Source organism: Phalangium opilio, unplaced genomic scaffold, assembly GCF_054372755.1.
Source record: "Phalangium opilio isolate 3A_F unplaced genomic scaffold, DU_Popi_V2 ptg000209l_1, whole genome shotgun sequence".
Classification (NCBI taxonomy): Eukaryota; Metazoa; Arthropoda; class Arachnida; order Opiliones; family Phalangiidae; genus Phalangium; species Phalangium opilio.
In genome coordinates, this window is record NW_028324217.1 from 524,062 (window position 1) to 545,763 (window position 21,702).

The 21,702-nt window shown below is 44.1% G+C and overlaps 3 protein-coding genes across 3 annotated transcripts; 1 reads left to right on the top strand and 2 right to left on the bottom strand.

Moving 5' to 3' along the window:
- Nucleotides 1-215: 215 nt before the first annotated feature.
- LOC149618115 (lysosomal acid glucosylceramidase-like) lies at nucleotides 216-2,296 on the bottom strand. Its single transcript, XM_089855544.1, has 7 exons — nucleotides 1,748-2,296; nucleotides 1,501-1,685; nucleotides 1,193-1,436; nucleotides 903-1,127; nucleotides 683-846; nucleotides 496-618; nucleotides 216-420 (listed from the first exon to the last, which is right to left on the bottom strand). Exons 1-7 carry the CDS (start codon nucleotides 1,919-1,921, stop codon nucleotides 321-323), a joined length of 1,215 nt encoding a protein of 404 aa, XP_089711670.1. The 5' UTR covers nucleotides 1,922-2,296; the 3' UTR covers nucleotides 216-320.
- A 5,366-nt stretch (nucleotides 2,297-7,662) lies between these two features.
- On the bottom strand, nucleotides 7,663-9,957 carry LOC149618116 (lysosomal acid glucosylceramidase-like). Its single transcript, XM_089854176.1, has 9 exons — nucleotides 9,800-9,957; nucleotides 9,500-9,730; nucleotides 9,152-9,438; nucleotides 8,914-9,086; nucleotides 8,612-8,855; nucleotides 8,327-8,551; nucleotides 8,100-8,263; nucleotides 7,918-8,040; nucleotides 7,663-7,851 (listed from the first exon to the last, which is right to left on the bottom strand). Exons 1-9 carry the CDS (start codon nucleotides 9,864-9,866, stop codon nucleotides 7,737-7,739), a joined length of 1,629 nt encoding a protein of 542 aa, XP_089710302.1. The 5' UTR covers nucleotides 9,867-9,957; the 3' UTR covers nucleotides 7,663-7,736.
- Nucleotides 9,958-11,094: 1,137 nt separating this feature from the next.
- LOC149618117 (uncharacterized) lies at nucleotides 11,095-21,700 on the top strand. The gene is made up of 12 exons (XM_089855731.1): nucleotides 11,095-11,269; nucleotides 11,639-11,722; nucleotides 12,583-12,687; nucleotides 12,807-13,226; nucleotides 14,135-14,776; nucleotides 14,843-14,925; nucleotides 15,006-15,373; nucleotides 15,438-15,615; nucleotides 15,727-15,863; nucleotides 15,945-17,352; nucleotides 19,300-19,495; nucleotides 19,604-21,700. The coding sequence occupies exons 1-12, from the start codon at nucleotides 11,185-11,187 to the stop codon at nucleotides 20,041-20,043; spliced, it is 4,146 nt and encodes a 1,381-aa protein (XP_089711857.1). The 5' UTR covers nucleotides 11,095-11,184; the 3' UTR covers nucleotides 20,044-21,700.
- The last annotated feature ends 2 nt before the right edge of the window (nucleotides 21,701-21,702 follow it).

The following is a 21,702-nucleotide window of genomic DNA, read 5'->3' on the forward strand; positions in this document are numbered from 1 at the left end:
GGTCTATTTCGTTTACCTACATTAACACGAAACCCGCCATGTTGTAGGCCAAATTGTCTCTAAAGTCGTGACGTCATTGTTCCAGGTCAAAACCAAAGGTGAGTTTTGCTTCATTTCCTTTTATGTTTTGTTGGCGAGTGGTTACCTGTAGTTTCGGGCCTCGGTTAAATTTTGGAGGTGTGACCTCCTACAATTAGGCATGTCCATTACCAGAATTCATTGAGGAAACGTAAGTAATTGAATTTTATTTCTGCATTTTTTTCATCAAAATCGCGGACGTTTTATATAAACTTGTAGTCGCGATTAGAGTTTTAATGATATCACAACCAAATGTAACTCTGTATGGAAGATGGCCCGAGGTCATTGGTCAGGTATCCGCGTGACGGGTCAACAATTTTCACTTTTACCCCCGAACGACTTCTATTCTCGTAAAAAAATACCCACAAATTTAATAATGCCAGCCGATTAGGCGAGTAGATGAAATGTTGCCCTTACCTGTTTAATATTATAAGTACTTTGGCGCCGTCGGGTCTCTGAAAGGCCACGAAATTGTACAAGATGTCAATGAGGCTCGACGATTGCGACTTAATTCGCACGGAAGACCTCGGCAAAAATTTCCTACAAAATATAGAATGTCGTGATTGGTGGCGTATCTAGGCCTAGCCTTTTTGTTAATAATTACGAGAAATGCCCGAGTGCGTAGAACATGGGTTGTTTGTAGTATTCCTGGGCTTGGGCGTTGACTATGACGGGCGAGTCCACGAAGTTCCCGACAAAATTCGGTCCGCCTTCTGGGTTCAAGGCCAAATTCCAATCAATCCAACCCGTTGTAAAATGATTCAAGTCCTACTTTGATAAGTATATTACGAACGAAGCCTCCTAACTCTAGGACGCGTACTTACTGCAATGATATCGAGGGCGTACCGTTCGGCTCGAGACCAACTTCCCAAGGCCACTTTTTGGATTTCCCAGAGATTGGAACCGGTGCAAGCTTCCGTGGCCAAGATAAACTTGTCAGGGTACTTGTTGTGGACTTCGTCCAATTGGGAGGGTAGGCTAATGGTATTTAAGTACCAATGGAAGGCGATTCCCGAAACGTACTTGGCCGCCTCAGGGTCACTTAAAACCTGTGTGTCAATAGTCAAACTTTATATAACCATTCCGTAATCAGGCACCCCTCCCCTATTCTCACTTGATCGGTGAAAGCATTGATCAGAGGTCTTTGATCATCAAAGATGAGTAATTTCACTTTATCGACTCCGTATCCGGCCTTTTCGAGGGTTGGGCCGAGATAGTTTGCGACAAATTCCCTTTCAGTTTCGCCCGTGAACCCCAAACATTGGAAAGGATAGAATGGGATGAACCCCGCTGACGGTTCATTTTCAACCGTTAACCCCCAAATAGAAACGTTCCGCGATTCGTAGGCTTCCAAGAACCTAGACAAATATGCAAGGTTCTTTCTACCCACGCTCCATTTCCTTTAAAAATGAGGTGCTTTACTTGACGAAGTGTCTGGCCCATGTTTCTTGGTACGGTCCCTTGTCGTTTGACTTCAACGTTCCCATACCTATCATCCGGTTACTGGTCTTCATCCAAGGTGGCGGAGCCCAAGGTGAGGCGATCAAATGAAGCTGATCGCCACCACTTTTCGAAATTTCGGACGTAGCTTTTTTAATATATGGAATCTGAAGAATTATGCAAAAGCGTCGTTAGCCTTTAAGAACGATTTCATTTTTGCACGTTTGACCTTGTACTTGAAGTCCTCTTCGGCTAAATGAAAGTTTTCGAGTTGAAAGTCATCGGGGACATCGTCGTAGGAATAGGCACTGGTTGAGAAGTCGCAACTGGCTATGGGAACTCGGCCAAGGTTGTACTCGAGACCAACTTTGCTGAAGTAATCCCGGATCAGCGTTTCTCGCATGTTCGTGGGCAAGGAATCGATGTTGATACCAGCGGCGTCCGTGAATGCGCCACCAAAACCCAGAATCTCTTGGTATTTCTGATTAGCATCAATCGTGATGGTGATCTCCGGCCTTAAGCTGATGATCGGTGGACTTTCCGGTTGGGAGCTTTGAAATGTCAGTGGCGTCTTTTGGAATCGTTTCCCGCTCCTGTCTGATTGGTAAACGAAAGCGGAGCCAGGTTGGGGGGCGACGATATCCTCCAAAGTGTCGCAATGTGTTCGGTTGCAAACGCAAACGACGCTGCTTCGGGAGTAGGATCTCGGACTGCAAGGCAGTGACGATGATGGAACAACTACAAGTAAAGTAGCAGAACCGAAATTAAATCGTGTAACAGTACCCCCCCCCCCTCGGTCATAAGACTACCCCTTTAATGGTACCTCCGTCAGCCCTACGACTATCCTTTTAATGGTGCCTCCCTCGGTAATAGAACTAAACTTTGAATGGTACAAGTACATGTTTATATCCTTACCTGAAGTTATGATTAAGTAACAGCTGATAAAGATAATGACGAAGTTTGGCTCAAGGCTCCTCTCTCCCCTAAATCCCCAAACCATGACATTTTTCTTCAAGAGCATTTTTGTATTTGAAAATGCGTGTTATCGTTCTACCGACCCAAATAATTATATTTGGTATTGTAGCGTACGGAATAAGCGAAAGACGATTCTAATATAAAACAGTAATTTTAATCTCTATCGTTATTAACACGACTACATCGTAAGAAGCTCTAAACCCGAATACCTAACCCCCAAAAATTCTTTATACATCGGAGTAAAAGAGGTGAGTCCCCGTACAAGAATAGGTATACATCCAAGGATTTATATGTCTGTTGTAGAATGTAACAATATACATTTGTTATGGAATATAACAATACCCCCCTTTTAGTGTTTTATTAAGAGTCTAGGTTCTATAACGCATAGGTAAGACAATAGTGCGTTTTGGTCGCGTCGATGTTGAAGAACGTTCACTATCCTCGGGCACGTCAGCGCGTACTTCTCTTTCATGTGTTTCTTCGTTGCTGGTTACTGCTTCCCTGGCTATTTCTGTTCTTGCAGGTTGTGTAACAGGTTGCTGTAGTCCTGGTTGATGTAAAACAGGGTGCTGTATTCCATGTTGTTGTAATGTAGATGGCATCATTAGAAAATCCCGTGGTATGTTGTCTTCATGTGGTAATGATGGATCCAACGAAGTTTGAGAAGTTGATTCGCGAGCGCGCAACTGATTTTGATGTCTTCTGATTTCACCCTTGTCTGTAGCTACTAAGTACATCATTTTACCTATGTGAGCTATTATTCGTCCTTTGAACCACCTTTCGCCTCGTCCAAAGTTTCTTGCAAAGACCATTGTATTGAGATCAAATTTAGTGATTTGAGACCTTTCTTCCTGGAATGTCTTTGTAAGGATAGGATGACATAAATCTACGGTGGTGAGTATGTCACGTCCTAACATCAATTCCGCAGGTGTTTTTCCATTTTGCGTTGGCGTTCGGCGATGGTTCAAAAGGATCCGAACCAAATGATTCTGTAAAGTTCCTTTTATATGTGAAGGAAATTCTGTCGAAGTGTCATCCGCGAGTTTCTTGAGACTTGTCTTGATGGTACGTACAGTTCGCTCAGCCGAACCATTCGAAGCAGGATGATGTGGAGCAGTACAAATGTGTCTAATACCGTAGTGGTTGATAAACGCGGCGAATTCTTGACTGGTGAAAGCCGTCCCGTTATCGGTAACGAGAGTGCGTATTAGTCCAAAACGACTAATGGTGTCCCGAAGATGTTTCATAGCGGCTTCGGATGACGTACTCGATGTAATCCCTACCTCGATCCATTTAGAGTATGTGTCGACCGTGATGAATAACTGTTTGTTCTGTATCGGTCCTGCGAAATCGGCATGGACTCGTTCGTGTGGGAAAGTAGTTTCTGGCCATGACGAAAATTGTGCAGTTGGCAATGACATTTGCTCTTGACAACGATGGCATGTATTTACCATATGTTCGATATCTCCTTCTATCGTAGTCCACCATACTCTCGCTCGTGCTACAGCCTTCATCTTGACAATCCCTTGATGGCTACTGTGTAAGTCCTCCAGTATGTGGCTTTGATATTTCTTTGGGATTATGACGCGGTTACCCATCAATAAGATACGATTAATTGTGGATAATTCTGATCTACGTCTATAATATGCGTCATACGGAGGTGAAATATATCTTGTAGGCCATCCCTTTTTCATGTAATGATGGACTTGTTGCAATTCGGAGTCATCAATAGTAGCGTCTTCTATTTGCTTTACCGTGATGGGTCCGGAAGCAATTTCTTTCAACACGAAAATGTATTCTTCAGGGAGTGGGGTGTTATCTGTCGCTAACGGCAAAGGAGAGCGACTCAAAGCGTCCGCATTGACGTTCAGTGAACCCTTTCTGAATTTGAGATCGTATGAATACGCTGCGAGTAATAAAGCCCAGCGCTGGAGCCTTGCCGCGGCTAATGGTGGTATGGGCTTATTAGCTGCTAGTAAAGTGACTAATGGTTGGTGGTCAGTTAGAAGCGTGAATCTACGTCCGTACAGATAATCATGGAAGCGTTTTACTCCAAAATAAATGGCTAATGCTTCTCGATCCAGCTGTGAGTAATTTCTTTCTGCAGACGTCAAACTCCTCGACGCGAAGGCTATTGGGTGATCTCGACCGTCGATAGTATGGGAGATTACAGCTCCTACACCTACCGGAGAGGCGTCACACGCTAAGATGAGGTCTTTCTTCAAATCATAATGGACAAGCATTTTCGAGCGATTAAGAATATTCTTGACCTCTTGGAAAGCGTTTTGTTGTTCTTTCTTCCAAGTCCATGGAATGTTTTTCCGCAGAAGCAAGTACAGCGGTGCTAGCGTGGTGGCATTGTGCGGAATGAAACGTGCGTAATAATTTAATAACCCAAGAAATGACCTCAGCGTTTCGACATTGGTTGGAGGTGGTGCATTCATGATGGCTTTCATCTTGTTTTCTTGAGGATGTAAGCCTTGCGCGTCCAAATAATGCCCAAGGAATTCTAATCCTGGCTTACAAAAGTGACATTTATCTGGCTTGAGTTTTAACCCAGCGTTTTCCAATCGTGTTAGCACTTGATCTATACAGGTGAGATGTTCTCGTGAAGTAGGACCTCCCAACAACACGTCGTCTTGGAATGGAGATACCATCTTCATGTCTTGTAATACTTGTTCCATAATGCGTTGGAATATGGCACTAGCGGATGCTATCCCAAACGGTAGTCTCTTGAATCGAAAAAGTCCAATGGTGGTATTAATAACTACATATTGTTGAGATTCGTGATCGAGTTCAATCTGACAATAGGCTTCTTTGAGATCGAGATTTGAGAAATAACGACAGCCTGCCAATTTCGCAAAGATATCCTCAGCTCGAGGTAAAGGATATTGTTCGACATGGAGGTACGGATTGATTGTTGATTTGAAATCTCCGCAGACGCGAATGGCTCCTCCAGGTTTTTGTACGGGTACAATAGGTGAAGCGTATTCGGAATATGCTACTCGTTCTAAGATACCTTCTTGTTCCATTCGTCGCAATTCGTCTTCTACTGCATGTTTACGGGCATAAGGTACTGAACGTGCCTTACTGAAAATCGGTGGTACATCCTTTTTCATGTACAGGTGTGCCTTGACATTCTTGAGGCAACCCAAACCTGGTGAAAACACATCCTTATGTTTTTCCAAGATCGATTCCAAACTCATTCGATTATCCACAAGTTTATGGATCCCTTGATGATGCAAAACTGTCAAGATATTCAATCCTGAATAAATCCATTTTCGTCCACATAAATTAGGACCATGCCCCTTGACTACGAGTAATGGCAATTTTGAAGTCACGTCATTGAATTGAACTGTCACAGTAGCTTGTCCCAAGATATCCAGTACGCCACCGGTGAAGGAACGTAGTTGACCTTGATACGGTGTGATGTCTACTGGACATGCGAATGTACGGAATGAGGTTTCGTTGATTACTGTATGGCCTGAACCAGTATCTAGTTCGAAATCCATTGGTGTTCCATTGACCTTGCACGTTATTATCTCAGGAGGTGGTATGTCGTGAACTTTTGCTTCATTGGGGTCTTCTGATAAGGCATGTATAACGTCATAGTGTGAAAGATGATACATTGTTTCATATTCTATCATATCAACGTGACCATCATCTTGTTGGGGATTGGCATTAATATGATGCGTAGTCGATGGTCTGGAATTTTTAGGAATTGGCATCGACTTTGTTGGGATATTGTTTGGTGGATGTAAACATGCTTTTGCTATGTGCCCCTGTTTGCCACATAAAGCACATGTTGTTAACGAATAAGGACATCCGCTTGATTTGTGTTCTCCGCTCGTACACCGAATACAATAACGAGGATGGGCGCAAAATCTTCCATTGATTATTCTACCTTGTGGTGATGGAATAGTGGATGGAGAGTTAAGTCTGTTCTCTTGCGGCGGCGAAACGTGTGTTTGTGATGTTGGCTTCTTTTTCGATTGTTTAGTAAATCGAGGATTGGCTTTGGTAATTTGGTTTACTTGCATTTGGGCAGAATGTTGAGGATTATTTAAGACATTCGTGTTCAGACTTGCTGTTTCCATGGCTTGCACCATTTTTATGGCATCAGCTAGAGTAAGTCCTTTTTCTTCTGCAAGTAGTTTACGTTGCATAGTGTCGTCGCGTATACCGCAGACCAATCTATCCAGGAGCATATCATTCAATGTAGTGGAGAATTCGCAATGTTCAGCGAGTTTACGTAATTCTGCGACATATGTTGCTATAGACTCCCCAGGTTGACGATTTCGACTGTTGAACTTGAAACGTGAAATGATACGAGAAGGCGTAGGATTGAAGTGTGTGTTCAATACATCGATAAGCTCTTTTAACGTTTTAGTAGTGACAGAGTCTGGGCTTACTAAAGTGCGGAGTAACGCATACGTGTTGGCACTAATAACTGTTGTTAAAATGGCTTTCTTTTTATCTTCATCCTTGATATCATTCGCTACAAAATATGCAGTCAACCTTTCAGCATACTGTGACCAAGATTCCACTCGTTGTTGAATATACGGTGATACCGAGGCTTAGGCTATAACACCTATTTGATGGGTTTTGATATTGGTTAGAATGTTCTTGCCAATTTGATGATCGGGTTTTAATTAGGGCATTCGAATCCCATCTCCGTCGCCATTTTGTAGTGTACGGAATAAGCGAAAGACGATTCTAATATAAAACAGTAATTTTAATCTCTATCGTTATTAACACGACTACATCGTAAGAAGCTCTAAACCCGAATACCTAACCCCCAAAAATTCTTTATACATCGGAGTAAAAGAGGTGAGTCCCCGTACAAGAATAGGTATACATCCAAGGATTTATATGTCTGTTGTAGAATGTAACAATATACATTTGTTATGGAATATAACAGGTATTGACTTTCAAATGACGTTTAAATAGGACACGATTTATATATGTCATGTATGGGTTACCGCCTGTCCCAAATAAGCAAATCATATTAACAACATTTATCTACCCTTATAATAATATTTATTTAATATGACTTTGCAGAAATGACACTATAATTAACAAACTAATTAATGGAGATTTTTGCTCGTCTCATCGCGTCCCTAAAAGTAATTATTCATTAAACGGAAATGAGAGAATATGGGTGGAACCTTTTTATCCAAAAAATATACATTTTATTATTTCGCAACTTAATTACAAACGAGTAATCTATTTCATTGTCAAGGTTAGGGTTTCTTGTTGTACCACCAAATATAAGTTTGAATTGAATTAGCCGGGATTACATTTATGACGTCGCCTTGACGCGTGTCCGCTATACGCAAATTAACTTCGAATTTGTTCCTAAATTTAAGGAAAAAGCCAAGTTAATTAAGTCACTAGACATTTTAGCGAAACTTTAATTAAGACCTGTTTAGAACGACGACCACGTAGGCTCCGTCTGGTCTCTTGAAAGCGACATTGAGTAATTCGATAAAATCGGTGGACTCGACGGTGGTCTCAACTCGTACTGATCCTCGCTCGATGAATTTGCTAAAAGAGTTGCGCCCGTTTAATATTTGCTTTAGTTTTCGCTTTTGTTTCGTTTGAACCTGAAATGTCCGAGAGCGTAGAACATGGGTTGTTTATAATACTCTTGGGCATCGGCGTTGACTATTATTGGCGCGTCGACGTAGTTCCCGACCCAATTTGGTCCACCTTGCATGTTCAAGGCCAAATTCCAGTCAACCCAACCCGTTGTCCAATGATTCAAGTCCTATTGCGACAAAAAGACTTAGGAGAACGTGGCTTTAAAACTCTAGGACGAGTAGTTACTTACTTGAATGATATCAAGCGCGTAAGCTTCCGCTCTGTGCCAACTGCCCAAGGCCGCTTTGGGATAATCCCAAGGTCTATCGCCGTAACAAGCTTCAGTGGCGAGCAGAAATTTGTTTGGGTGTTTGTCGTGGACAATATCGAGTAATTTCGGCGGGGCGACGTCGTTCAAATACCAATGGAAGGCCACTCCCGAGACGTACTTGTTAACAATAGGGTCTTCTAGAACCTGACGCGATGATACTACTGGTTAGTGGGGTATCTCGTTGATGTAATGATGATTGTTTACCTTGTCGACGAATTTGGGCAAAAACAGTCTCTGATCGTCGAGTATCATCAGTTTGATTTTGTCTGGACCGTAACCGGCTTTCTCGAGGACGGGACCCAGGTTCAATTTGACGAAATCGCGTTGAGTTTCGGGCGTGAATCCTAAACATTGCCAAGAGTATTTAGGATCAAATCCGGCGCTTGGTTCGTTCTCCACAGTCAAACCCCAAAAAGAGATGTTGGAAGACGCGTAACTTTGCAAAAATCTAGAAATGATTTAGACTTGTCAGAGAAAGACATAGAGTAAACCATTTTTAAATATACTTGACGAAATAATTGGCCCATGTTTCGTAATACTGTCCTCCGACGTCCCCTTTGAGAACACCGCCGTTTATCACCTTGTTGTTGGACTTCATCCAGTAGGGTGGACTCCAGGGACTACCGAAGTAGAGGATGCCTTTTGGCGAAACGGAATTGGCCTTCTGGATGAATGGAATCTGAACAAATAGACGGAATAGATATAATTTCTGATTTTTTTTAACATGGATAATTTGAGTCTCACTTTGTACTTGTGGTCTTCTTGGGCCAAGGCGAAGTGTTCAAGTTGGAAGTCATTGGGGACATCGTCGTATGAATAGGCGCGTGTTGAGAAGTCGCAACTGGCCATGGGAACTCGTCCAATATTGTACTCTATTCCTTGGTTCGAGTAGTAGTCCCTGATAATAGAGTCCTGCAATTTCTGGGGCAAAGAGACAATGTTGATGCCAGCGGCGTCCGTGAAGGCACCTCCGAAACCAAATATCTCTTGGTATTGTTTGCCGGCGTTGACCGTGATGGTGACGTTGGCAACTAGACCAAGTACGTTAGTTAAATAAAGAACGTTTCAATTGTTCTACCCGTAAGATCTTACTCGGCAGGAAAGTTTGAACATTTTCGCCTTTGTTGGGTAAGGGACGTGTGGTTGGCCCGAATTGCAACGTTTCTTTATAGAACCGCCTTCCGTCTTTGCCCGATTCGAATACTTGGGCTTGGCCCGTCTTTAACGGTACAATCTCATCGAGGGTATCGCAATAAGTTTGGTCGCAAACGCAAACCACGCTCTCTTGGTCGAACTTACGTTGCTTACAGGGCCCAGAATAACCTGCAAAATAATTAAAGTGGAAAATAGAAATTCATTAAATAATATTATACTATAATCCTAAAGACTTACCTTGGGAGGCCAAGGTCAATAATAGCAGGAGAGGCAGTGAAACCCGCTGCATAGTTGAAGATATCATCTTCAAATGTCTGTCTCTGTGGCTTGATCAGCCTTACTTACATTGAGCATAACAATAGCTTGTTATCTTATCAGGGATTCGAAAGACACTCTTTTCATAATTGCTTTGTTGGTTGATGGATAGATTATCAAAACAATTGACGTGTGTGCGCAAAAACAACGTACGATTGAGATTAGCTCGCGCAAAAAACAATCTGTTCTATTATCTGTACGTCCACCACTCTACCCTGCTGCACTTGCGGTTTAATTTATAAATTTACGTCATCAGCTAAGTGTAGGAAGGAATATATGCAGCTAATTGGAATTATTTTTTTCAACTTATGTGGGTGGATTTTGTGGAAAGAGCTAAACTAATCATTATTTATGACGAATTTTATTTAATTTCTCTCCTTTACACCTTGCGCACGCGCGTAGGAACTCAAGTTGCTACCAACCTATGAGATCACAGCCATCAGAATTATGAGGCGTAACAGATAAAAGTCCTGCCCACAATAGCCGCATAGTTATTAGCATGGAGGATATGGGGAGAAATTATTCGTGTTAGCTGTTTGTATTCCCAGTGTAGGTAGTAGGCTCATCTCTGTACAAGTAGTACCACGTATTTGCGTGTACCGTGCAAAATTGAACCTTGTGTGTTTTGTGGAATATTTATAGTATTGGCACATTTGGCCTAGATAATTATAGGCTTCGTCTTGTGAAAACATTTGTTTGTTTCATAAGCCACTATAATTGCATAATAATATTTGCAAAATGAAGTTAATTCCGTAATGAACATCCTAATTTCGTTATCTTTTCCTTAATTATCCTTAATGCGAATGTTATTATAGTATTTGAGTTGCTTGGAAAACAGCTAAATTGTAAAAAAGTTACAATCCGCCGGAGGCGACTTCCTGTGAAAAGGGAAGTTGGAAGAAAACCTAGAAAACTAAGTTCTGGTGCTTTCCAAGCCACTCAGAGACTAGGAAACTAATATCAAACTATTTCTCCTCTCTTTCATCCGTTAAAATTTTCATAATCTTTATTCTGTCATTAACTCTTTCGAGGATGCATTTTTGTTACGCAAAACACGTGTACATCCTGGATTCAAAAGTGGCGCGTACAACCCGTATCGCAACTTCATCGTATTCAACAATAGTAATCCAGTTGTAACTTCTCCATACTTTCTGGTTTTGCGGCATTCTATTGGTCGCTTTATGGTCTGTGGCGCCTCCGGTCCCAAAAAAGGAAGTAGCCTTATGAAACTGAACTGAATCAAACCGTCTGATCAAAATGGCTCGAAGTCGGAGCCTGTCTTGAAAAAAAAAATATAGCAAAGCATAATGGCGATGGAGGAATATCCTAGCACGAAAGAAGGTCAATCTTGGAGTTCATTTGCCGATCACGTCGGATTTAAAAATTCCGAAAGTAAGCGAACCTCTTAATATCCGTCGAAAGAGCGACTACTTAAATTTAAATGGTTAAAAGCTTAATTACTGCCGTAATTATATTGGTAAAGCATCTAGATACGTCCGTGCATTAAGCCTAACCAAGGCCTAACTCTTTTAGGCCAACGCGTTAATGTATTGTAATCGTTTTACCAATAACATTCGTATAGCCCCCTTTTCGAGGAAAAACTAAAAAGTATTAGGGCTTTCGAAGCCAGTGTTACTTTAAAAGGTCTATAATTAGGCAGAATATGATTGGCGTTGACTTAGTTGAAACCTTGTTTATGATGAGAGATGTGTTACATCTGCGCTAACTAAAAATGATGACAACTTGTTTCGCTTGTCTTAGATGAGGAAGAGGAGGAAGACGCTGGCAAGGAAAAGAATTGGAAGAAACGCCGAGAGAATGATGCCATGAAACTGAGAAAAGAAGGTAAGCAAATCCACCTAAATGGCTTCCGAGCACTTGTCTTCCGTCTGACCTGTTGGCTATATTTATAAAGACAATAAATAGGTTATCGATAATGTTAGATCTTGATTTAAGACACTGCGAAATTTCAATTCATACACCATTATGATATGATATTGTTGTGGTTTAAGTTGTAACTCTGCTTTTGACATCCCTACTGTCTTAACAACAACCTTATAGTTATAGATACATTTTTATGTGTTACTGATTGTAGAATTCTATTTTAAGTATTTTTCAATTTTACCTGTAGGTCAATTTTCCCCCAAAAATTTAATAATAGAAAAAAAAAAATGCTATTGTGCAATATTTTGCTACTCTGAACTTTCTCGTGACGTCACACCCTCTTAGCCCTTACCTCCCTTTTTGGCCACCATATTTTAAAGCAACAGGCGGCTCCATAATCACCCCTAGCATACAGTGCTGTCAGTTGTGACGTCAGATCCAAGGTTAAACGTCACGAGTCTGCCTTTAGCAATGGGCGGCCATGACAGTTACCGTTTTTTTCTTTATGTGAAAACAGCATGGGTGACGTCACACCCGCGCTTCTGACAGCACTCTATTCTGGCTAATCTTCTGGACACGAATTTTACCTTGCCAAAAGCAGGAACCAATCAGATCAGACCTAATGCACTTGCCTTAAGCAAGCTTAGCCACTGTGTAGTAGGAAAGCCATCTTTAAGGGGCACCAACGGAGCCGCGCTTTCCTTTAAGTCGTCAGTCAGCTTTGGCTATACAATTTAGACTAGCAATATTGACGTCACGTTGCGCGTAGCTCCTCCCCTTTCAGTACCACTCTATAGTTGTCATCACAATGTTTTCTATAGAAATGGGTCTTTTTGGATACTGCCCAACTTGGGATGACTTTTTCTTGGTCGTCTGCGAACTGTGCGGTCGAGTGGTCAAGCCTCAAGCCTTCTCTGGACATCTCGGTAAGAAACCACTCCTTTCCCCATTTAGACGAGCCCTTTGTCCATATTGACCAATAAATGAGTGTTAATGAAGTAGTAGAGCAATTATTTGACGTTTTTGAGCTTCCTTTGGTGTTTAGAATACCGCCACGGTAGTGGTTCCCATTCTGCCAACTCCGAGAAGAACGCCTCTTCCTCGTCAACGCCTCAACATCAACAGCAGCAACTGTCTCGCGGCAAAAGCGGCGGTGGCTCTGGCGGGGGTGGCGGCGGTGGTAGAGAAGGTTTGACGTCGTCGCATTCTCGCGGCGGTGGGGGAAGCAACTCGCTTCCTCAAGTTCCTCCCGCTGGTAACCGGAGCAATAGTTCTTCCGGTGGCAACAATAATGTCAGTGGGGTGACGCCCCCACTCAAGTCTTCCCCCAGCAGCGCCAACAATAACGCGAAACAACAAAATAGTCAGCCACCGCACAAGATCGCGTCAAACTCCAGAGCCTCCAATTCGCATTCTACTAACAACACTCACTCTGCCAGCGCTAATAATACTCCAGAACATCATGGTAAGACATCGTTTCCATCATAGGTTCGGGTCTTAGATATAGGCAGCGTCCCAGGCCTATTTTGCTTAAGGACCAGTGACTGTCATTGGACAATTGCCATTCGTCCCAGGCCTATTTTGCTTATGGACCAGCGACTGTCATTGGACAATTGCCATTCGTCCCAGGCCTATTTTGCTTTAGGACCAGTGACTGTCATTGGACAATGGTCATTCGTCCCAGGCCTATTTTGCTTAAGGACCAGCGACTGTCATTGGACAATGGTCATTCGTCCCAGGCCTATTTTGCTTAAGGACCAGCGACTGTCATTGGACAATGGTCGTTCGTCCCAGGCCTATTTTGCTTAAGGACCAGCGACTGTCATTGGACAATGGTCATTCGTCCCAGGCCTATTTTGCTTAAGGACCAGCGACTGTCATTGGACAATGGTCATTCGTCCCAGGCCTATTTTGCTTAAGGACCAGCGACTGTCATTGGACAATGGTCGTTCGTCCCAGGCCTATTTTGCTTAAGGACCAGCGACTGTCATTGGACAATGGTCGTTCGTCCCAGGCCTATTTTGCTTAAGGACCAGCGACTGTCATTGGACAATGGTCGTTCGTCCCAGGCCTATTTTGCTTAAGGACCAGCGACTGTCATTGGACAATGGTCGTTCGTCCCTGGCCTATTTTGCTTAAGGACCAGCGACTGTCATTGGACAATGGCCATTCGTCCCAGGCCCATTTTGCTTAAGGACCAGTAACTGTCATTGGACAATGGTCATTCGTCCCAGGCCTATTTTGCTTAAGGACCAGTGACTGTCATTGGACAATGGTCATTCGTCCCAGGCCTATTTTGCTTAAGGACCAGCGACTGTCATCGGACAATGGTCACTCTATATCAATGGGGGATATGTTTGTCTTTGATTTCAGGTAAATCAAACTCCAACTCGTCTAAAGGCGGTGCTAATGAAAGCTCCAAGTCTTCGAAGAAACGCGAGCAACAACAATTACAACAACAGCAGCAGGCGAACCAGGGGGGAAATCACTCGATTGATCCGGTGGTTCGCGTTGAACGCATGCCCAATAGCGCCCTGATGAAGAAGACCTCCAACGACAGCCCTTCCTCCGCGCATCATCACTCAAACGAGCGCGATTGTCGCGAAAGTTCGGCGTCTCCGCGAGTTCACTCTTCTTCAGAATCGCCGCGATACGCCCCCCTTGCCAGCAATGACCCGGAACAAGGGGGCGTGCCCCGCGCTAGCCCAGCTAGGACTCAAAACACTCAAGTATTGTACGAAGGAACTTCCGGTCCCGGACCGGGAAACGACGCCCCTCAAACATCCAGGAAGTCGTCGTCGTCATTGTCCTTAATGCACGGGGGCGCTTCAAAAATACAAGGCGGGGATGTCTTTAAAAAGAGTATGTCCGGGGCTTCCGGGAACGGCGTGTCCCCTCTAAGTGGCCCCACTTCCAGGGCCATGTCGGCGCCCTCGACGCCCGCCGTTCTTGTCCACAAAAAACCCGCCAAGAGCAAGAAGACATCCAAAGAAAGGAAACAACTTTTGTGCAAAGGTACAGTACTTAAGTCTTTTGATGGCGTGTTGGGTGGGAGCGTCATCAACTCGTTTCTTTGAGCAGATCGCGAATACGACGCTAACAAACATTGCGGAGTGGTGATTGCCGAATCGGGCAAACATTGCACCCGTTCCCTGACTTGCAAGGTATGTACATACGAGTGGACGCGTTGCGTTAAGTACAAAGAGTCTGAAAGAAAACTCTTTTGTATTGACACCCTGCTTAGACGCATTCGTTGTCGTTGAGGCGAGCCGTCATGGGACGCGAGAAGAACTTTGACGATCTCTTGACGGAACACAGAGCGGCTAAAGAGGCCTTGCTGAAACCTCCTCCTAACCCTCCTAATCAAGCCCCCAGCTCCGCCACCACCACCAAACACAATCAACACCCCCAAGACAAAACGGGCGGTGGTGGTGGCGGCGGGGCGGCTAATAAAGGAGGAGGACATCCTCCTAGCGCGGTCATAGCTAACTTAAAGAAAGTTTTGGCGTCTGGTAGAGTTTCCAAAGTGGCTCCTCAGCAGCAGCACGAATCGAGCGCGCCACCCCCGACATCCTCCACGTCTAATGCCACTCACAATGCTCATATTCAAAGGTCCGTCACCGCCCTAAAAAGCTTTTTTTGGGCCACGTTTTTAAGTTCTAAACGTTTGGTTCAGGTTATCATCGAGTAGGGACAATATTCTTCAACGTCACTTGGAGACGAATGCCGCCGCCACCGCCGCCTCTTGCAGTAAATCGCCACCACCAAATCAGTCGTCGGTCGAAGGTTCCAAGAACCATTCAGTGCAAAGAAGCGATCTGCCTTATTTAAGCCATCATCCCCGACCTGCCGCTGTAAGACACTCCTTGGGTTTTAAGCGTCTCTCGGGTTGTTTTAGAGAATAAAATGGACATCTTCAGTGGTTGGCAGCGTTCTCCAATCGTTTTTGGTCTATTTTTTTCCAGATGTGCTCGTTTGGCGTCAGACGTATGGGGTGCGGAGTCTTTCTGACCAATCGTTACTCGGACTCTACGAGATCGGCGCTGGAAATGGCTTTCTTGCACCGTAAGGGAGTGGTGCCCGCGGCCCAAGTGCCTCCAAAGTACGTAGCCCCTTTCCCCACCATACCACCCACCAATCACCCTAAGACAGTCTTGAAAGAGGAGAACCGTCTTGATTTCAGGAAAGCTCGCGTCGAGACGACTCTCGATCACGAAGGCTTAACTTTAGACTTGACGAGTATCAACGAAAGCAACGATAGTGACGCTTCCTCCTCTTTAGCTTCCCCTCCTCGCGCCTCCTCTTTGACGAACGTTAAAACCCTCGGTGGCGGCGTCAAAGTCGTCACCTCGTCCTCCTCCTCCTTTAATAACACCACTGACAATTCGCCCACGCGTTCCCTTTTAACGGTGCCAAATTGCGCCTCCTCATCGCGAAACTCCGTTTTAAACAGTAACGCGGCGGTAGTATCGCGTCATCAGACATTGACCAGTGCCCTTGAAAACCGTCTGGGTGGTGGTGGCTCCTCCCCTTCCAGTAACGCGTCAACCCTAAAACAATCGAGTTCGCCCCCGACGGGCAACAAGTCAAAGTTAGCCAATGCCGTTAATAAATTGAAAAGACTAAAAGCGAGTGAGGAAAAAACGAACGTTACTACGAATTGCGGGGGCGGCGCGTCAACGGCCGCTAAGAAACGTCGAACTAGTTCCAGTAATAGCGCCACCGTTCTTCATAATCCTTCCGTGTCTTCTTGTACGACGAGCGCCACGGTGGTCGCCGGTGGTACCGTTCTCGAGCCTGCGCGTCATCATCGCGAAAAGGGAGACTCACCCCAACACGCGACGCCTCGAACCATGACGGTAACGGCGCTAACGTCAACGGCGGCAACGGCCCAAAGCCTGCTCGGTTCCCCGCGATCCTTACCATTGTCTTTCCCCTTAACGATAGGCGAACGATTGGGCGCCCTATCCAGACTCAGCGTCCCTTTTGTCAATCGCAACAACGTCGCTATGGCACCCAACGCCTCCGCTCTTTCGCGTCAAAACCCGGGCAAAACTACCACCACCACGTTAGTCAATAATTTAGCGGGTATAGCCAATCACGTGACAAACGCCGCCGCTACCAAAGATAACGTCTTTCTAACGACGGCCGACGTTCTCAACGGACAAATTCCCGTTTCGAGTACTCTTTTACATTCTGTGACTGTTAGTCGCGCCTCCTCGGACACGCCGACATTGGCCGGAATAAGCCTCGGTCATCATTCGACGGCGGCCCTCGTTGACCAGTTGACTAGGTATCAACATCAACAGAGTTTAAGTGACAATAAGGAAGTGAGTTGCGGTGCCAAAGGCGGCGGGACATCGTCGAGCAAGTACAAAAGCCGGAAATCGCGATCGCATCAACATTCTCAAAGCGCCTCCGTTAAAGCCTCCTCTGCTTCTTCGACCACGACGACGACGAATCGAGGGCCTTACGCCACCGCCGCCATGCCACTCAATCTAGGAGTCAGTTTATTGCAGGATGAAGGAGCCGCCTTGCAGATTTACTCGGGAAGTAGTCCCACTGATTCGCAAAGCCCTCAACTTAGACTGGTGAGTTCACTTTGCCTTTTAAAATGGACCCTAAAGCTGAAAACTAGTATTGCAAGGTTCATACAAACCTGGAAAACAGGGAAAACCTCGAATAATCAGGGAAATAAATAATTGACAAAAACCTCAGGGAAAATTCAGGGAAATTTCGAATTTCAGTAAAATTCAGGGAAATCAGGGAAATTTGCGTCAAACAGTGGCCGAGTAATTAAGTAAAATGTTCGTTCCATAGGAATAGCATTACATTAAACTTTGGAGGCTCATAACTCTGGTTCTACTAGAGATACGGGGATGCCCTTTGAGTATGTTATAGTCCTATTTGTCCCCCATCCAACAATACTAAGAACTTAGGGCTACGACCAACAGGGGCCGAGTAATTAAGCAAAACGTAAACAAACAAACCCCTCCATAGGAATAGCGTTACACCCAACTTTGGTGGCTCGTAACTCTGTTTCTACTGGAGATAGGGGGATGCCCTTTGAGTATGTTATAGTCCTATTTGTCCCCCATCCAACAATACTAAGAACTTAGGGCTACAACAATCAGGGGCCGAGTAATTAAGCAAAACGTAAACAAACAAACCCCTCCATAGGAATAGCGTTACACCCAACTTTGGTGGCTCGTAACTCTGTTTCTACTGGAGATAGGGGGATGCCCTTTGAGTATGTTATAGCCCTATTTGCCCCCCATCCAATCATACTAAAAACGTAGGGCTACGACAAACAGGGGCCAAGTAATTAAGCGAAATTTTCAAAAACATGCCATAGGAATAGCGTCACACCCAACTTTAGGGGCTCGTAACTCTGTTTCTACTAGAGATACGGGGATGTCCTTTGAGTATGTTATAGTCCTATTTGTCCCCCATCCAACCATACTAAAGTCTTAGGGCTGCGACAAACAGGGGCCGAGATATTAAGCAAAACGTAAACAAACAAATCCCCTCCATAGGAATAGCATTAGACTATACTTTGGAGGCTCGTAACTCTTACTCTACTAGAGATACGGGGATGTCCTTTGAGTATGTTATAGTCCTATTTGTTCCCCATCCAACCATACTAAAAACGTAGGGCTACGACAAACAGGGGCCGAGTAATTAAGCAAAACGTAAACAAACAACCCCCTCCGTAGGAATAGCATTAGACCCAACCTTGGTGGCTCATAACTCAGGTTCTACTGGAGATACGGGGATGCCCTTTGAGTATGTTATAGTCCAATTTGTCCCCCATCCAACCATACTAAAAACGTAGGGCTACGACAAACAGGGGCAGAGTAATTAAGGAAAATGTTCGTCAACTTATGGTATCGTCTCACTTACTGTTATTATGTTACTTATGATTTTTGACGCTGAACTTTGGAGGCCCATAACTCTTGTTCTAGTAGAGCTACGGGGATCTCCTTTGGATATGTTATAGTCCTCTTTGCTCCCCATACAAGGATACTTTAAACTTGCGGCTACCTCAATATCTTGGTCAACTTATGTTAGCGTCTCACTTATTGGTATTAGGTTACTTATGATTTTTATCAATAAACTTTGGAGGCTCGTAACTCAGGTTCTAGTAGAGATACGGGGATGTCCTTTGGATATGTTATAGTCCAATTTGTACCCCATCTAACCATACTAAAAACTTAGGGCTACGACAAACAGGGGCCGAGTAATTAAGCAAAACGTAAACAAACATCCCCCTCCATAGGAATAGCGTTACACTAAACTTCGGAGGCTCGTAACTCTGGAAAATTCAGGGAAGTATATGGGGAAATCCTGGAAATTTCAGGGAAATATGTTTTCCAAAAGTTGTATGAACCCTGTATTGACATTGTTAGTAAGGTTGAGTGGGGTTTAGATGATACGCGCGACACTTTTGGACGGTTGAGGAAAAGATTAGTGTAGTGCGTGTTGCGAGGACGCTGCTTTGACTTAAAGCTTAGTGGTTGTCGTATTAATAATAATAGGAATGCGGGAGTCCTGGTGTCAGTTCTCCCATGGTCAATGGTCGAGGCGTTTCGCCTTCTTCCGTCTTGCCTCCTCTCTTCGCGCCCAATAAAAACGCAAACGCTACCTTCGCAGCCTCGCAGAGTCTCTCGGCCTCGAGTAGTCCCGACTGTAACAACTTCACGCAACATCCCACCACCACCACCACCACCAAAGGTAAGAAGGCGATGCGATGCGACGCGAGGCAATGCGCGTTTAGGGCGCCATGATCGAGGGGTCACTGACTTGTTGGGTTTCCTTCCTTCCTTCCTTCGGTATATTCAGGTAAAAGCAAACACGGTGGTTCTAGTTACGCCAAAGCGGTGACGCCATTGAACGTAGTAGCGGCCGCGGCTCAACAGCACGCGGCGGCGGCGGCAGCAGCAGCAGCGGCTGCGGGCAATATTCCTTTGGCTTCGCCTTCTTCCAGCATCACCTACCAACAAGTCTTCGCCAGTCAGATGTTAACCGCGGCCCAATTGAACCAATTCGGGAACGCCTTCCATTCATCCGCCAGCGGTAGCGCCGGAAATGTCGTTGTCCCTTCTAATAAAAACCATAAAAAAGGGGGAGTGGCCGCTGCCAATATTCCCTTGAAACTCTTAGCAACTTCGTCTAGTTCGGGGGGACATCAAAGTGGCGGCCCTCAACGACGGCATCTACTTTTAGCTGACGATTCTAGAAGGAAAGACTTGCAACAGGACACGCATTCTCTTTCAACGTAGGCCAATAACATTAGGAATATTAATTTTTAGACCAATTACGCATGCGCGCGCGGACGCGGACGCGGGCTGCTTTGTTCGTTCGGGATGAGTAGTTGGAACACCCATTTTGGGCCTTGGTCGGTCTTAAGACGGACGCGCTTAGGCTCAAAATGATTATGAGGAAAGGGGAAGGGTCGGGTCGAAATTAATCGCGCGTCATAGTTGTTGGCTTCGTGCCAACTTTAAGCCATTAAGGGTGCTTTTATTTGGAAATTAATTAATTAAGTGGGCGAGTTAAGCCTACCCCCCCCCATTTGATGACTTGAATCTCACTGAGAACTGAAACGAGTTGAGAGAGCAAAGGTATTTGTTTTTTCGTTATTATTATTATTTTTTGACGTTCAGTAACCCTTTAACCGATATCAGGCCGCCCTTACCCTTACCCCTCCATAATTTTACTGACTAGACTGATTGAGCCCAAATTCAGGCCCCGCCCCCTCCCTAACGCGATGATGAGTTGGTGATAATCGCTGATTTGTACAGAAATTCTTAATAGAGGCGCTTTGGTTGTGATATTTCCGTAGAAATAGGAAAAAAAGAGCCCCGTTTAATTTCCTTTTTATTTTTTTGGTTTAAGTTTTTTGAGTCATCCCTAATCACGATTAATAAAGTAATTAATTGACCCCCCCCCCCCCCCCCTAAATTTCCCTTTTCCCCATCATCGATTCATTTGAAATTTGATTGGTTCGGGAACTTCCGTTATTCGCTTCCTTGATTCCCGAGATCAGGTATTTAATTTTTTTTTTGCTCTAAATTTTCTCCGATCGTGTTTTGAAAAGAATAAAAAATTAATTAATTATAATTACCTTAATTAAAAAATTAAATCATCCATTTTTTTTCGTAGTTTATTTAATGAAACACTCAAAAGTCAGTGTAAAATACTTCATAATTAATTACAAAAAAAATTCTTAAGAGATATATAAATAAATATATAAATATATATATATATAAATCTATATACAAAGGCCTAGCTTTTTAAATACCACCACCAAGATGGCGGCGGCGCCAACCTTATCGACTCCCCCTCCCCCCCCCTAAAACAAAATGGCTGGCGACCCCTTCCCCCTGGCCCCGCCCCCCATCATCCAACCAACCAACTTTGTTTTATTTTTAAGCATTTTGTCGCTGCTCAATTAGCATCGTTGGTTTTCGCGGTAAAGGTATACTGAGCCCCTTTAAGTATCCCTTTAAAGAACGAGTCTGACACTACGTAGTCTTTGAGAGAAATTGGCCAACTAAGACGCTGAAAGAGTATAATTAATATATTATTGTATTGTCAGACTCGGACCTTTTTTTTATAAATAATATTATATTTAAAATATATATAGCTTTGGGGGGGCGGGGGGAACAGGGGGGGTGTCGAGCGAGGGACGTTTCACTCGGGAGAGAATCGCGTTTAGTTAATTACCCCTCGGGGGGAGACCCGGAAATGGTCACTTCGAAAGAGAGACAAAAAGACGTTCTAAATAAATAATTATAATTATAATTAATAAAGTGAAGCCTAAAGAGAAAAAGAAAATCATGGGCTTTCATTTTTTTGTAAATGAAATGTAAATATCAATAAAGGCTATTTATCTACGTTTGTGTATAAACAACAAAATAAAAACGAGTAAACAAAGT